The 17,339-nt window shown below is 38.9% G+C and overlaps 1 protein-coding gene across 20 annotated transcripts in view; it reads right to left on the reverse strand.

Annotated features, from left to right (window-relative positions):
• Positions 1–115: 115 nt before the first annotated feature.
• The window catches only part of MTUS1 (microtubule associated scaffold protein 1), a 129,814-nt gene continuing 112,590 nt past the window's right edge, over positions 116–17,339 (reverse strand). For 15 of the 20 annotated variants that reach the window (XM_054066480.1, XM_054066488.1, XM_054066487.1 and 12 more), the window contains 7 exons: positions 12,517–12,719; positions 11,889–11,994; positions 10,093–10,166; positions 9,892–9,987; positions 7,344–7,460; positions 5,919–6,016; positions 116–5,332 (listed from right to left, as the gene is read on the reverse strand). In XM_054066480.1, the coding sequence (XP_053922455.1) occupies positions 5,116–5,332; positions 5,919–6,016; positions 7,344–7,460; positions 9,892–9,987; positions 10,093–10,166; positions 11,889–11,994; positions 12,517–12,719 (911 nt within the window). In that variant the 3' untranslated portion in view covers positions 116–5,115. The remainder of the gene's footprint in view (positions 5,333–5,918; positions 6,017–7,343; positions 7,461–9,891; positions 9,988–10,092; positions 10,167–11,888; positions 11,995–12,516; positions 12,720–17,339) is intronic. The other 5 variants (XM_054066493.1, XM_054066492.1, XM_054066494.1 and 2 more) reach the window with 4 other exon arrangements.

Below are 17,339 nucleotides of genomic sequence, written 5' to 3' on the forward strand. Positions count from 1 at the left end.
TTTGCAAGAATAATTAAATTTCTGAACATTATGAAAATGTGAATGAGTTACGTGTGTTTGTGTTCATTTCATAAATGTATAAAGACAAACACACAAAACTGTGTGCTGGGGAAGATTAATACTAAATATATACTGAAATGTTAGAGGATTTCTCTAGAGACTTGGATGTGCTGGATTTTCCTCATTGTTGCATTCTCACAAACTTGATAGAGTTCACTCCTCAGTAGATGCATGGTGTTATGTTTACTAAATTATGTACTGAATTACATTTGCTAAAGGTAAAACTTGCATTTATTAATATAGTATCGTTTATAAAAGAAAAAACCCAAATGTAACATTAGAATAATGTTCAGTTAGTGAGCAGAATCTCTTCTCGAGTTAATAACAATTGCAACTTGATCACATTAATTGACTTGGGAGAAAAGGAAAGTGTTTCCTTTACACAGAACTATACCTGGATAAATAAGCACCCTTCTCTCACCCTGGGTTTAGTTACCAACACAAGGAAAGAGGCTTTCCAGAGAAAAGATAAAACCTTGATAACAATGCAGTTGGACATTTTGGCAACATTTTTTCTTCCTAGGCTCAAGCATGGAATGAATGTAAGCTAGAACTCGGAAATCTTAATAGAAATGTACTCAGTAGTGTAATTGTGTGACCAAACAAAAAGTCTTAAAGCAAGCCATTTTATTTACAAGGCATGTTGAAGGGCAGCTTATTCTGAGCATACAAGGAGTCAAACCAGGAACCAGTCCCTTGGCTCCACACACTTCCATACACTGTGTCTCAGCCTGCATATGACTGGAATTCTTAAAGCTTTCTTCTAGTGAAGGCTTGAAGTAAGCCCTTTGCTCCAGACAATTCAAACATTGGAGCAGGTTTGCACAGTAGGTATCACTAGTCCCGTCTAGTAAGTACTAATGTAAAAATGGCAGCTTCTCAAAAACATCATCAACCTGATTGTTAGTGTAGCTAATGAAAGCAGTAAGCAAGCTTCCTGAAAGTCTTGTCTTCAGCAGGCAGGAACGTAAACCAATGTAACTGATATGATAAATATCCATAAAGAATGAAAGGGCTCTATGCATATTTCATGAAATGGGCCGCGTGGAGAGTGCTTCCCAGGTGCCTGGAATATTGTTGGCCTCTGGAAATAAAGTAGCTTCACATCCTTGGTGACAGTTTGGCAGGAGAGGAAAAGACGATATAAATCCCTTGTTGCATCATGGCTTAAGTAGTCTCCCTCAGGTTTAATGGTTACGCGTACAGATCACGTGCAGTTCGCAAGACTGATTAGAAGTACAGATGCAGTGCCTATAGCGAAGAATTTTTTGGTGGTTGGTTCCTTCGCCCACCCCCATCAAAATAGTTCTCATCATTGTAAACTATGAGAATTATTTTACAGTATATATTTTACATAGTTGTTACTTTACCAAAAGCCTCCCAGGCAGGCCTGATTCTTTTACATTGATGCAATTACATGTTTTGACATAAACAAACAGTGCCACAGGGTACAGGAATGAAGCCCAGAAATGAAATTTAAGTGACTTGTCAAAGCCTAAACTTGCCAGTATTGTTGTTTCTATTTCCATACCTAAGTCACCACTCTGCTAAGGCAAGGCAGCAGCAATGGACAGAAGATATTTGTTTCTTCAGGGTTCAATGATTATTCCAAGTTCCTGATGGCCCTTTTAACTCCAGCTCAGCTCTAAATGATTTCCTGGTTGTCACGCAACTAAAGATCACTGGTTACTTGCTGTCTAGAAGGAATTTCCTGCATGAATTGCATGATACTATGATTCTGTATCAGTTTACATGCAAATGTATTTTGTGTTTGCCATGAGAAACTTGAAAGAAATTATTCACCTCAACCTTTGCAGCAAAAAACAGTGCAAAACTCATACAATGACCTTTAGAGAAAAAATACTGAAATGAGATGAACGATGTTACAAATAGTTTGAATGACAACACACTATTTGGTGCTGATGTAAATGTCACTATGACTTCCTTTGCAACTTAGCATTAGAGTTGGAGCTGGTAGTTAGGGCTGAGTGATGAAAACCAAGTGATTTTCTTTGCATGACTAGCAGTAGACCCCTGGAATATACTTGTGGGGAACAAGTTTCTAGCTTTTCCTGAGACAAGCTTTATGCTAAAGAAATTACCAAAAAAATACATAAGAGTTACTGGATTAAAAAAAGCCCTTGCTAACACATGGTATTTAAGTTAAAGCTTTAAATATTAATAGTCAGTTAAATGGAGAAAAACATTGAAACAGTGTTTACAGATGAACAGAATTATTTAATTCTTTCAACTAGTGGGACAAATGCTAAATGGGTATTTCTCTAATCTGGTTTATGTATACAAAGATTCTTCTTTTCTTCATAAGAGCATTAAAGATTCTCCATGCAAGACTTTTAGAGGTGAGGAGTCTCCTGTATTGTGGAGGTAATCGATAAACAAATTAACAGTCTCTGTACTATTTACTACGCCATACTTTACTTTTCTGTAGTGGTAGCTTGGAAGAGCTTTCCCCCTTCTCTGACACAAAGACATGTAATATATATATATTTGATCTTCAAACATTTGTATGCACTCTTCTTGCAGGTTCTATTTGAGGCACTGATGTTGCAAATAAGATAATTAAGTTCTTAGCAGTGGCTAGACAACTGTTCCTGTGACCTGACCTGTTAAGTTGCTAAAGTGTAGCTTTTCTTAGACAGAAAAATTCCTGAAGAAGGTGAGCATTATAATGAGTCCTGTAGGATGCCTTTACTGGGCATCTGCACATTGGGTCTTTATGTTAAGCCAACTGTACTCAAGTATTTTATTATTGCTTAATTCTGCAATGTTATCTACATTCTCATTTTTTTTCCCAACAGCCATCTAAAACTTAATTGCTAATAATCACAAGCAAGCTCTATGTAATTTCTGCCTATGTGAAAGTAACAAGGATAGTTAAAATTTTCTAAGAGTTAGGTGAACATTAATAATTGGTGCAGTGAAGCTTCACTATTGCTGTTCTGCTGTGCTGAGCAGGCACTGTAAGGAGTCCTGAAGGAGTGTTCTTCCTTAAAGATCACTTGACTGACACAAGCAGGAGAAGAAACCCTCCAGTCAGTACAAAAGATTTATTTTTAAGTATTCATCTCAAATACATGTGATCAAATCTCTTTGACCATAGAAAATAAGAATGTTACAAGACACACTTTAGGCCAAGCTTTAACCCACAAAGGATTCTCATAGTTAAATTTGAAACCCCTAAAAAAAGTTTGAAGTACTGACACCACTAACAAGTGGTATGCACAGTGCCCTAAAGGAGAGCATAATGTGCCATATTGGCACCCTTAGCTTGTATGCTATGGGAAATTAGGTAAATTTAATTATGCAAAACTCAGTGACAAGTGTAAGCATATTACAAGTTTATTTACTGTATAAGCACTGTTAAAAGTCTTGTTTATATGTTTGTGTTCCTCATTATAAGCCAAGATTTTTCAAGTCTTGGGTAAAATACTTCAAAGTAGTTTTCCAGCTGAGTTCTCCAAACACTTTCCCTCCTCTTGATTCCTGTCCTAAGCTACTGGAAACACCAGGAAACTCAGTATACCTGATTTACTGTAACAGTTAACCATATAGCCAGCTAACAGCATTGGCAAGAGAGCCATATAACAGCAGTCCTGGAAGTGGTACTGTAAAACTCACAGATGATGTTTTGCAATACTACTGTGAAGTCAACTAATGTGTGTTTAGTGGGTAAAATAGAGATTTTAAACAGCTCTGACCAAGGGTGTAGCAAGGCTATGTGATTACCTTGTTGAAGCTCAGCATATGACACCCTCAGCCTCCAGTTCCAGCAGCCAGGACAACATTTTTCCCCTGCTCTGTAGAATCTCTTGCCCAGGATCTTTTGCCAAATGAACTAGCAAAACATTCACCGTCTAAGGGGGAAGGTATGACAGAATGAATAAGATAAATATACAGCAACCACCTTCCTCCTTTTCCTTAGGTGAACTTAGCCAACATTGAAGAATGTTAAAAAGGCAAAGTGTGTCACCAGATACATTGGAATTCACAAATTGCTTAAGATTCTTCTTGAGAACTGAGTTAAGAATGCACCTAATGACAATTTATTGCAGTTTTTCTCTTTGGCTTTCAAATCTACATCTTGTTTATCCTCAACTGACAGCGGACATGCTGCTTTGGGAAAATAAGCAATTCCGTTTCACCAGGTAAGATGACAGGCCTAGGTTTATAAATCTGCAACTCTACTAATAACTTCTAACCTTCAGGGCTACCATGGCTCTGACTATGATCTGTTGACTCGAAAGCCAAAATGCACTGTACCTTGAAAAAAGTGTCTCCTCATAAAGGACAGAGTTATGCATGGATACTAAACCAAGAATCCATGCAAAATATGGCTGTAATTCAGTATGTTTTTAAAATTAATTCAAAGTTGCATACTCGGGTCAGCCAAGACACTAACATGTCAGTTGACAAAGCTTTTTATGACTTTTTTTACTGAATTGAAGCCAGAACAATGAAGGAAACCAGCCTACGTAGTACTAGTGGCAGTTTCTCCTCATTCCCAGGTGAGGGTACTCTTTGCTAAAAAGCATGCATACTGACAACATCATTAAGAAAGTACATGTCAATGTATAGTCTTCAGCTTTTATCCTTTATTACATATATAGCAAAGAAGGCAGCATTTAGACACACGCACAGTGTGTTACATCCATTCCATCCACAGCACACGCACACATACACACAGCCTTAAAAAAAGTGTCTGTGATAAGGAACATTTTATAAAGGTTGTGATCTTTATTCTAAGCCCCTGAGCTTTTTCTTATACTTAGGTGAAAAGGCAATGAACAAGTCTTTCCTTGCTCTCTAAGTGCTTTGTGCAACAATGTCTGTAGAGGTCATAAGTTTTTTCAGGAGGAGCAATATAAGTGTCTTCCTCCCATATTCTCAGTCTCTTATCGCCATTTTTGCACCAAATGGTTTCCAGTTATGTTTAGTTGTCATAGTCAGCTAATATAGCTCTTGCTCCTGTGATTAAAGTCAGGATCAGTTTTACAGATCGCAAGTGAAATGCAATCCGCTTTCTCTCAAGAGATGTCATCTTGGTGATCCTGAAGGACTAGAGAAGTTACCAGAATTCCGTGGGGACTGAAGAGGCACGGATGGAGAACTGGGAGACAGTTTTCTTGGGATGCATAGGTCACCATTGTGCAACTTCCACAGAAGTTCTTCATTTTCCATTGACAGGCGTTTGTTTACTTTTGATTCTTTCTCTAGCGACTCCTGTAAAACGGCTTGCTCCGTAGAAAGTTGCCTGCAAACATAAGATTTACATCAGAACTCACAACCCAAACTGGAAGGTATAGCATTGAACTTAATTTTTAAGGGAAGGTTTGAAATTGCACAAACCCCTGCTTGGCTTATAACTAAATCACTTCTTTAAAATGAGGATTTAGCATTTTTTCATCCTTGTTGGATTTAAACTAGTACCTTGCAGAAAGCAGGAGAAAGGTCGAAGAAGAAACATTACTAAAGACCGCAAAAAGCATCTGGAAAGTGAGACGGCCTATTTAACAACAACAGATGCTTTTAAATGGCCATGCTGGAGCCTTTGATCTTGTTGCAGGCTCAGCTCTACGTAAAGTCTCCATTTCTTTTTTTGCCCATCCATTTGCCTTTTCTCTCCTGAAATACTGTTTGGGAGCACTGAAGAACATACAGTCTGTTCCTACTTGTTCTACACAGGAATCCACATGTGCAGAGGTACAAGTAAGGAAGAAATGGGTGTGCTTTTTTACAGACTACTACAAAATCCCAGTCACTAATATTTACACAGTATTTTCTTTCCTGTCACATTTTTCTTCCTTAGAACATCTTAAAAGCCCACAGAAATTTTTCACCTTGAAAGCTCCATGTGTTTGTCCATCCGAGCTTTTAATTCTTCATTTTCTTGCTGAACCTTCTTTAACTTATCCATTAAGATTGTGTTGTTCTCCAGCTTAGGGAAAAAAGGTCACAGTTTAAGATAAAACCCACACATGCACTCATCAAGATACTGAACTGAGATCTCACAAACATTTGTAACCTGGAGTTTGCAGACCTTGTTACAGTAAGTGCAAAACCCTTGAGTAATGCAAGACTGACCTACTGTCATGGCTGCCTACTCTGTAGTAGATAAACAGCTCGTCCTTCCCTTGACTGATACTGGCATTTTGCCACTTGTGCTGATTAGATGCCAACAGAGGAGGATGGGATAAGGGATCTACTAGTTAACCAGCACATTCTAGTAACTTCGCCAGTCATGGGCAGCAGGTATAGAAACTGTCGCAAACAGAAGACTGTCCAGAAATAACACGCTAATGCGACATGCTCAAGAGGTTCTCTCTGTAAACTGCTCTCCCCTACTGCTCTCCCAATTCCACTTCACTGCTGCAGCATGCTATCAAAATTTAAGGAAAAACTGATTAAATAGTTGGATGGTCCAAGGGCTTCTATATTGTGGCCAGCGTCTGTCAGAAAAGATGAAGGTTTAGTAGTAATTTACTAGTAACTGTAGACGAGGGCAACAAATGATGCCATACAATACTGAACAATTGGCATGAATGTATTCCTTTGTATCCAAACCTCTTTCAATACTTCCTCATTAAAATCTTTCTTAAGCAAGTATTACAACAGCGTTCAAAGACCCCACCCAGGATAAGGGCCCTGTCCTGCCAGAAATGAGCATGCTGAAGAATTAAACTTCTGCCCCTCACATTGCCTTTTCATGTGGGATTATGCACAGGTCAAGAGGAAATCCACAGAGCTGAACAAGTAGCTTAAGGCTAATAGCTAAAGTGATTGACCTAAGCTAATCAATTCTAGATTAAAACATTTATTCCATTTCATATTTGATCCCTTCTTGTTTAATTAGGATTAATTCCATGTTAATGTTTTCCTGACAGTACAATCTATCTTCCAGAACACTCAAGCAAACATAGCAGGTAAGGATTTTTTTTTTCTGGGGATGTGAGAGAAGAGAGGGAAGAGCAAAGGAAATGTGGAAGACACTCCCAGATAACTCTGTACTAACTTAGCAATAGCTAAGGCAAACCAGTAGTTGTATTAAGAGGTCATCTACAGCAACTGGTGATTCCTTTCCCCTCTTTACATTACAACACAATGCAGATACAGTTGTACCTGCAAGGTAACCACCTCCCATCAACATCTCATGTTTCCTTTCAAGAAAAATATTAATCCTTGCACGTAAGCCTGGCCAGCCCGAGTTCATTGTCAGAATATAACTCAGACAGCCCAAAACTGCCAGACCCCCAAGGAAAGCTCACCAGTTTTTCCATCTTCATGAGCTTTATATCCTGCTGATGGAGCTTCTCATTCTTGATCTCCAGCACTGCTTTCAAACTTTCCAGCTCCTGTTCCAGATACATAATCTGCGGGTTTTTCTGAAAGATTTCCACAGAGTTTGCTTAGTACCCTGAATTTCAGGAACAATCTAAGTGCTTATCTGCTATGTAGAAGGAGCAAGAAAATAAATGTGGTAATGTCAACTACGTGTTCTAGGTGAAATCAGGTTGAAATCTGCCACCACCTTCTCTGAATTTTTGTCCTTTGGCATAGTGAAGAGTTGCAGTTTTTTGTTAGAAGCCATTGAGGAAATGCTTTATGCACAAATGTAAAAAACCCTTGTGAGTCAAAGGAAGGCACTAAAGCTGTCACAGCAAAACTTGTTTTGCAGGAGTGCCCACAGGCTCCCTCTAAGGCTAGGAGTTCCAAAATTTATTTCAAATTACTCATAACCCATCCTAAGAAGTAATTAGAGTAAACATTTGAAGAGTTTTCAGATGCTGGAGCAGTTAAAATTAAGCACCAGAAATTCAACGCTATGAACGTTGACTGTATTTATTTTCCCTATTTTGAGTCTGAAGGCAGCAGGTTCTACAGTAGAAATTGAAAAATTCTCATTTTTACATTCTTCTTAAAGCCTACCAATGCAACTGCACATAAAAATCTTGCACTTCTGTACATCCATGACTTATCTACAATGCTGCAAGTCAGAGTCTCCTCTTTTTATTTTTTTCCTTTTTTTGTACTTTTCCAGGAGATGTAGAGTTGGAGGGGAAGAGGGCAGGGTCAGATCTGGTTTCCTCACAAGAATGTCTTTTCCAGAGTAATGAACCATTCAAACACTGCAGAGTAAAACATACTCCCTACATTTCTAAGTCAAAGTCACAGGAAAAAAGGAGAAATAGTCTCAGTCCATTTCCAGGTAGTCCAAGTGGAACACAAACAGAAATCAATGATTAAGTGTATTGTGTAACTGAGTTTATCTTTAAAAACAAACAAAACTTGTTTTAGCCTATCTCAGTAACAATACTGGTGTACTGCACTGAGTAACAGCTTCATTGTCGTGTCAGAAACCTAAGACTTGGCAGGCAGCATCTGTAACTGTGGGGTGCAGTCCCACAAGGACAGAGTTTAATTTCCACTTTTGAACAGAAGTCCATGTGAGGGCAGGAGTGCTGCGCTGCCTCTGAAGGAAGCTGACCATAGGAACTTCATTCCTCCCTTCTGTGACTTTAGAAGGAATCCAGAAGCTAGCGAGAAAAGCAATCCTGAAACTTTTAACTGCAGCTTGCAGTAGCTTTTTTCCTTTCCCTCCTCTGCCCCAATGGTCTTAAAACGCCTTTGTAAAGTTAAATCTGAGTCACCACATTAGCCACTCATAGCAGAACACAGAGCCAGATAAAAAGACTGAAAGGGCTATGTATGAGTTTAGCAAAAAGCTGGGGATATAAAGTGACACTATCTAAATAATACTGGTGGAGTTAGAAATACAGTCCTGTCTTTAAAGGGCTAATGGGAATTCTGACAGTGCAGAATTTATGTTTAATACAGAAGAATACACTGGATCAAGTCAGTATTTTTCCAGAAAGAAGCCTCAAGCTTATGATGTGTTTTATGCTGTGAGGATTCAAAGTGCTTCTGCAGCTATGTAAAGGCACTTGACTATTGTTCCTTTTAAATTAAACAATATCTGAACGTGTCTATGGAATACAGTTCAACCTCCCACGTGCAGTGTACGACACGTTCTCTTTGCTATCATCTCTTCCAACTACTGCATCATATTGTGTCTGTAGATTCTTCTTGTGGCAGCTCTGTCCTCCTACTGGAATAAGCAGTAAGAGGAAAAAAAAAAATCCAGTGAAAACCAGGGTAACTTGTACGAGAAGCATCCTAAGTGAGTTTTTAAACATGGAATTTCTCTTTGTTGGATAAGCACTACTACTGGTATTCCAGCTATTTCCAGGTAACCACGAAGATAAACATGTTTGTGTCTAACCCTCCCAGTGCATGAAAAACTTTTCTCAGAGCACGTTTCTATCTCAGGAGCATCACGGATAAGAGCAGCCTTGGGAGGAAAGGCAGGACAAAGTAACAGTTTATCTGAAGGATAAATCAGGAACAAGTATGAATCAATGTTTGAATAAATGGATTGAAGACACAAGTACAAGAAAAAACTTCTGTAGTCAAAACGTAAGCCCACACGGATTATATCGCCATTACATGTATCAACTGTCCAGAAGAAAGCTGTGGTACAACTTCTGCATACATGGAGGTCTTCAATTCAGCTTAGGCTATAATTATACCACTGACTTAGATATTCAACAGCTTTATAGAGTTATAATGGTAAGGTTAACAGACAACATTGTAGTGCCTGAGAAAAACTTCTGGCAGGTAAGCCATTTACATAAAAGATTAGTAAGTATGGAAGCCCTATCAGGCTTGATTGCAAAACTTTCATATTATGCAACAGAATAAACCCATTCTTACAATATCTGCTTATCTGCATTACTTTTGAAGATCAAGACTTACAAGATTGGCTTTCTCTTTGGCTATTTGTTTTTGCTCTTCTAATTTCAACTTCTCACTCAGGGAGTCATTTTCAGATTTTAATTCATCGATTTTTTTCTGAAATTAAAAGATATGGTATAGTCAGGCCAAGAATTCAGTGCTTGTCTCCAAATTGCCTTCCAAGTTTTAGACTGTTGCAGAGACCCCCAACCCTTAACAAACCTCTAGAAATTCCTGCTTCTCTTTAAAGGAATCTTCAAGAGACTTCTTTTCAGATTCATGGGTGCTCTTGAGCTCTGCAACACACCATTTTTGCAGATTATTAATACCATGTAAGATATGAAAGTGTTTGAACAGCAGCACAGAAAATCACCCAATACACACACGCACAGACACAGAGTCAGTGACAACATGGAAAGAACATTTATCATTAATTGATTCAATGCATGTACAAACTATCAGATTTGTTGACGCACCAGATTTGTTGATTGGCCCCTCACATATGTATTGCATTAGCTGACAGCATGTCAATTTTTAAAGCATTCATCTATACGTTCAATTCTTCAATTTGTTGCACAAGATCTGACAAAAGCAGAGTTTCTGAATGAAAACAGCAAAAAATTCAAACTGGGTCTTCCACAAATTTCTAGGAAAACACTTCCTTTCCTACTTCAGAGATGCCACGCAAAGGAGTTTCCTCTGATTGCAGGGGAAGTGTCACCAGTTTTCATGATGCAGAAGCATCACTGGAAACTTGCCTATCAAGTGGATTTGGAGGAAGGATGAAAATCATCATTATGTAAATCAATTGGATGAATGCCATTTAAAACTGAGCACACTCACCACCACTTCCAGAAAAAAACTTTGCCCCAGAATACCGTAAGCAGTGTCTAATATTTCTCAACATTCCCCATGTCATTTGGAAAGCACACAACCCTACTTATCCCTCAATTTCAGTTTTGAGGTGCTCCTTACTGAGATAGGGGAGTGGGAGCAACTACTTATCAACTTGAGATTTTGAGGTCAGACAGCAATTCAGTCATCTTTTACTGAAAGAAAAAAAAAGTCATCTCCACTCTTAAACTGTTTTAAAAGTTTCAACAACACCAACTGCAAGGTCCTGCACCTGGGTCAGGGCAATCTGTGGCTTCAACAGAGGATGGGGGATAATGTGATTGAGAGCTGCCCTGCAGAGAAGAACTTGGGGTGCTGGCTGATGAGAAGCTTGACATGAGCGGGCAATGTGTGCCCGCAGCCCAGGCGGCCAACCATATCCTGGGCCGCATCAAAAGAAGTGTGGCCAGCAGGTCAAGGAGGGTGATTCTGCCCCTCTATTCTGCTCCTGTGACACCTCATATGGAGTACTGTGTCCAGTTCTGGAACACTCAACATAAGAAGGATATGGAAGTGTTGGAACAGGTGCAGAGGAGAGCTGCAAAGATGATCAGAGGGCTGAAGCACCTCCTATATGAGGACAGGCTGAGAGAGTTGAGATTGTTCAGCCTGGAGAAGAGAGGGCTCTGAGGAGACCTCATAGTGACCTTCCAGTACCTGAAGGGGACCTGCAAGAAAGCTGGGGAGAGCCTTTTTACAAAGGCATGCAGTGATAGGGCGAGGGGGAATGGTTATAAATTGGAGAGGGGAAGATTTAAACTAGACATTAGGAGGAAATGCTTCACAATAAGGGTGGTGAGGCACAGGAACAGGTTGCCCAGGGAAGTTGTGGATGCCCCATCTCTGGAGGTGTTCAAGACCAGGTTGGATGGGGCCTTGGCAGCCTGATCTAGTGGGAGGTGTCCTTGCCCACAGCATGGGGGATGGAATTGGATGGTCTTTAAGGTCTCTTCATGGCAACTTCTGAACACAGAATGAGACTTGTTCAGTTTCAAAACAAGGAATTCAGCCAATGTTTTTAAAAATGGCTGATTGCCAAGAACAATGAAACAGACATACAGCTGAAAAACTCTGAATGTTTGTAACTAGCAGTACTATAGTGTACTTGAATACAAAATACTTGCCTGAAAACGAGGATTCATGCTCCTTTTTCAGCTCCTCTACTTTTTCTGAATAGCTATTTTCAAGGTCCAGCTTAAACTTTTCATGCGCAATATGCAAGTTGTCCACCTGCAATAAGACAACATGATTTCTGCTCCCCTTACATATGTCATCTTAATCCTTGTTCAAAGTATTGTTTTAATGGCTTTATGCAGTAAATTGAGTGTGATTTTAGTGCTACTCAGACTATTTAAGAGTTGTCACAGGAAAAGCTACACTACATACAACACTTAATAGATGAGAATGATGCCTTACAGTCTACCGCTACCAAGAGGATGATGTATGCATCTGTCACACATACGCAGCTGTTGCAAAACAAGGTCATGGAGCAAATGTGTCTTTATAAATCTTAAAACTCAAGCTCCAGAAGTCACTGAACCATGCCAGACACAAGGAATCTCCACCATGGTTAAACACAAGCTTAATATCTGGACAGCATAACATAGTAATATTTTTACAGTTGCAAAAAAAGTGGAATTTCACATCAGATAAAATAACTCCATTATAAATAAAAACCCAATATTATTTGAAGGCTTAATTGTAGCAGAAAGCTACTGCTGAAGAACACTGCTATTTCAAACTATCACAAACCTGTTCCTGGAGTTGCGCTTTGTATTTTTCAACTTCTTCAGTGCAGATACCTTGGAGTTTCTCAAATTCTGCAGAGTAAAACTGTTTAAGCCTCTCCTCCCGTTCAGCAAAATCATTCTGATATTGCTGGTTTAACTTTTCATAAGCAACTTGCAGCTCATTCCTGTCTGTTTCCAATTTTTCACAAGCTGCAGAAGTGGTTACTGTAGGTGTCAAAACAAAAGAACAAAAAAAGTAATTGGAACAAGTTCAGTGCGAATTTCAATGTCTTCATTACAAGTATTAAAGACAGTAAACACTCCGCACAGCAACAGGGCAAAAAACGAAGACAGATATAATTTATCCATGAAATGAGTGCCACCTCCAAGGACACATGAAAAGATCTTTGCAAAAATATCTAATTCACTGTTTCTTACACTGAGAATTAATTGAATCTATTTAAACCAGGAACCCAGATAAAAAGCACAAGTGTCACAGTTTGTCTTGACACAGAAGAATGCATGTCTCATGAGATATACTGGAATGCTGCAATAAAACAGTTGATTGGATTTGCTACCTCGCCTAATTTGGTCCCATTTCTGTAGTGTATCTGTCAGGGTACTTCACTTTTTTTGATATGTAAACCACTTAGCTAAATTTAAAAGTCTTCATATCCTGAAGATCATCCATCCACCATGTTATTCATACTTAGATCTGCAGCAAAGAAGCAATCTAGCCTGACACAGACTGCCTGAAATGAAGCAATACAGACCCACCAATCCGAAACACACTGCTAATGTGCATAGGCCCAAGATATTTGAATAAGCAACATACAGAACAGTTTCAGGCAAAAAGTGCAGAGTATTAAAAAAACAGAAAGAAATGCTGTGTAATTCTCTAATGTTAAATTCTGCTAAGAAGACTGACTGGTTTTTGTCTCCCCATATTTACAGCTGATTAAAAGGCAAATCCAAAATTTAGTTATGTGTACTTTTGAGTTTGAAATTTAGCATTCCCAGCTCCAGACAGAGACATCCAAATAGGAAGAGTCATTTTCCTACTGTAAATATGACTGGAACAAGTGCCTTATACAGTTTCAGCTGTACTGAAAGCCTGAAAGGAGCTGAGACCTGTAACACAAGGATACGGTCAAAGAAACCTTAAGAAAAAGTGCTTCTATACAGACTCTGGTGCTTTGGTTTAAAATAAGTTAGTCCGATGAGTGTCTACTTAAGAGAAATATCCACTAAAATATTAACTTGACCTTGAATCAAATATGACAGAAGTCATGCACACATACACTTCACGGCAGCTTGGCACATTACCCAAATGGTATAAATATAGACTCCATGTAAAAGCATGGGAAGATTCAAGAATTTTGTACAAGCAGTACAGGAAATTCTCATCACAGCTGCATTTGAGCTTTAAGAAACAGAAATTACAGTATCTTCAAGGACCTATTCCCAAAGCAGTACTGGGCTCAGCTCTAGGGAAAGCAGTCTGCCCCAGCAGAGGGTCTCACGTTACACACACATCCAATTCCCTCTTTGCTAGGGCTTATCAAGAGCGAGTGAGTAATGATGTACGGTATCTGCACTCTCTTCTAAGGAAACTGTAAAGAAGTTTTGGCCCTGCTGCCATCCCTTGGAACCTGCAGTTGAACTAGAAAGTGCAAGAGTGAGCTGCACTGCATGGAAATCAATCTCCATGTGTGTCTGCCTGAATTAGTTTTAACAGCAGGCTTAACTCTGTGCTAGGTCTGTATGAAAGATCTGCTGATCAGGACAGATTTAAGCCAAGCTGTTCATCGTGTGACTGGCCACACTGCAACTAATGGCTCAACTGAAACATACCATAACATTCTCTGCAACCCAAGCAGATTTCAGTTTTCTATACTTTTTGTACAATTACCAAGAAAGACTTTTATTTCCCTATCTTTATTCCTTCCACAAACTTCTATTACAATTGCCCTCTTTGGAAATAAAAACAGAAGAACTAGCATTCACATATCTATCACATAGCTCTGGCGTAATGTTATTGAATATATATGCTGGTATTGTCAGCTTTTAGGGAAGAGGAAACATGACAGGTAGGGGACATTGTTTTATAATGCAAGGAACCAGGCAGTGAGCCAAATGGGGACATTACATGGCCAACTGCATGCAGAATGGATCTGACCACCTACAGCAGAGCAAGAGCGGTTAGCTGAAGGACAGGCAACTCACATGCTTCATTTGAGATAACTGTAGCAAAATGTTTCAAATTATTCAAGTCCTTCCTTCAACAGGGGAAGAAGCCAGCATCCAATTCTTAATTTGTAAGGCCAGAGCCATTTGGTTGTCTCCATTTAGATAGAAGAATGTGCTGGCTATCACTGTCTTATCTTTAAATGTCAGCACACAGAACTTCAGATGATGCAAAACATTTCAGAAAAAAAGCAAACAGCAAACCACACCTTTGTCAAAGAAAATAAGACACATGGGTTCTTGTTCAGCCAGTATGCAATTCAGATTTATGAGAAGATAATGTTAGAAAGGCAAACAACTTCTAAAACCTGCATTGGCCATTGAATGCTGTACTACCTTGAAGGTAGTATCTAGCCTCGGCAAAGCTGAAGGCTGCAATGCTTCCTTACAGATAGCAAGCCTGGCTTGAATCCTTGCGTCCTAACCAGCAGCAGAGTATCACCAGTAAGCTCCCAGTATTGTGGCAGTGCAAGAAATGGCATGTGTGAAGTTTTAGCAAAAGAATCAACTGAAGAATTGTTGATTTAGAATTATGAGAAGTCCTGTAACCCAAAATTCATCCTCATACTTGAGATTCAAGTTTCTGCAGCAAGTACTTTGCATAGCCCAATTCATCTCCAGTCCGAATCATATATTTTACAACTGTAAATTGCCTTGTTTTAAGAAAGGGACAAGCCATAAAAAAAAAAGGCAAATAATTCCTTAGTTCGGCCACTCGTCCACTACAAGGGGAACGCTGCTAAACTTCTGATTAACCAAATGTGATGGCTGCTCAACTTTAGAGTTTTCTCATAGAACTGGTGCTTAATTTTGAAGAAAAGATTAAAACTGGAATAAGTGCTCTTGCAGTAGCACACACAAAATCTCTATTTTGACTTCTCATCCACTTGACAGACACCTGAAGGGCATGCTTCAGAGTTTTTGTATGACTACTGTGCTTCCTCTCACTTCCCTCCGCAATTCTGAGTCTTTATTATGCCATGCATTGTAACAGACCACAGACCTTTAGAAAAACACAAGGAGGAGACAAACAGTCCAACAGCATTTGAGAGAAAAATCAAGCCAGAGAGATGAAAAGATGTGCTATTCATTTGCCCATTATGTTTACTCAATCTCATCTGTAACACCTAACAGTGGTAAGGATAGAGCATATGGGATGGTGTACTTGGCCACCAGAAGCTAGATTTACTTCTTTATTCAAATAGCAAAGCCATTACTAGTATTTTTCCTCTACTTGGCTAGCCCAACCTCTCCTCCCAATCATAAAACACTGTCTTCCCCAGTACAATTACAACCGGGAGCAAGATTAATCTGTATTTTTACATTTAATAACACCCGTTTATTATAAAAGAGAGCCTGGTGGTTCTGGGCAGAACCATGACCTCCAGCACTCACCAGAAGTTTCTGATATTTGGTAACAACGTATCTTCTGATCAAAAATGCCATTTTTTTTTTTTTAAGTGTAAAATTAACATTCATCTGCAGTAGTTAACAAGTTTCTCTTGCATCTTGGGTCCTTCATTGCAAAGCTTTCCATGTGCCAGAACTATAAAACAAATGCCTGCAAGACAGAACTCCAGAGAGCGAGACACGTGGTAACTGTGCAAAGAGCAGTGGATCCAAACTGCATGAACAGCAGCACCAGCTGAAGGACAGGACTACAAAACTTGTCTTATTTTGTAGTATCCGCAAGAAATACTTCATACTTTCAGTAAAAATAGCCAAGAGTTAAGATCTTACAATTGTGGAATATCTTCTTCTTACATTTTTTTTTCTTATTCCAATTCTAGAACAATTCATCATCCACTTCAGTCCTTATGGCTAAAATGCTTATATAAAAACATTTTTTATCTCACATCCCCCTAAAGTCACCCTATCCATAGCTCTAAGATGATAAAACATAAAAGATTTCTTTAAAAATTCAAAATTGTTTTCAAACAGAAGTTATCTTTATAAAATTGTCTAAGTAACTCACTGGTCTTGTTATCATTTATGAAAAGCCATTAGACTGCCTGACATGTGGAAATGGAGGTCACTACGACAGTAACCAGCAACATTTTAATAGCTAGGGGGGATGTGGAAAGCGGATAATTACCAGAAAACATGAAGTATTTAGCATGGCAGGTATTTAGCATGGCACTATGTCACGGTGCTTAACACTTTATTGCTCTATCTTTATATTTCACATTGCAAGACCTATTGTATACATTCCATTGATCAGCAAGTCTACTGTGGACACAAAGGCTCACTTCCTTCTCTATACTGTATTTTGTAAAAAAAAAAAAAAAAAAAACAACAGTTATCCAGTTGTTCTACATAGACAAGCTTTCAAAGTTTATGACCACATTTCTTGGGTGTTCCTTCTATAATGAGACTAACAGTACAGGATGTTAAGCCACATCTCATATTTTCGTTCTTGGGCAAGTTGAAACATACTTCAAGCTACATTTAAGTGGGTATGGCTGAATACATGTGCGAAACATTTGGGTATCTGCCAGGAAATAAGCTCCAATGCTGCAAACACTACAGTGCCAACAGGCAGGCAAGCATACAACTTGTGGCAAATTAGGCTCTGTCCCAAATGATTGATAGAAATAT

This window comes from Cuculus canorus, chromosome 4, assembly GCF_017976375.1.
Source record: "Cuculus canorus isolate bCucCan1 chromosome 4, bCucCan1.pri, whole genome shotgun sequence".
Lineage (NCBI taxonomy): Eukaryota > Metazoa > Chordata > Aves > Cuculiformes > Cuculidae > Cuculus > Cuculus canorus.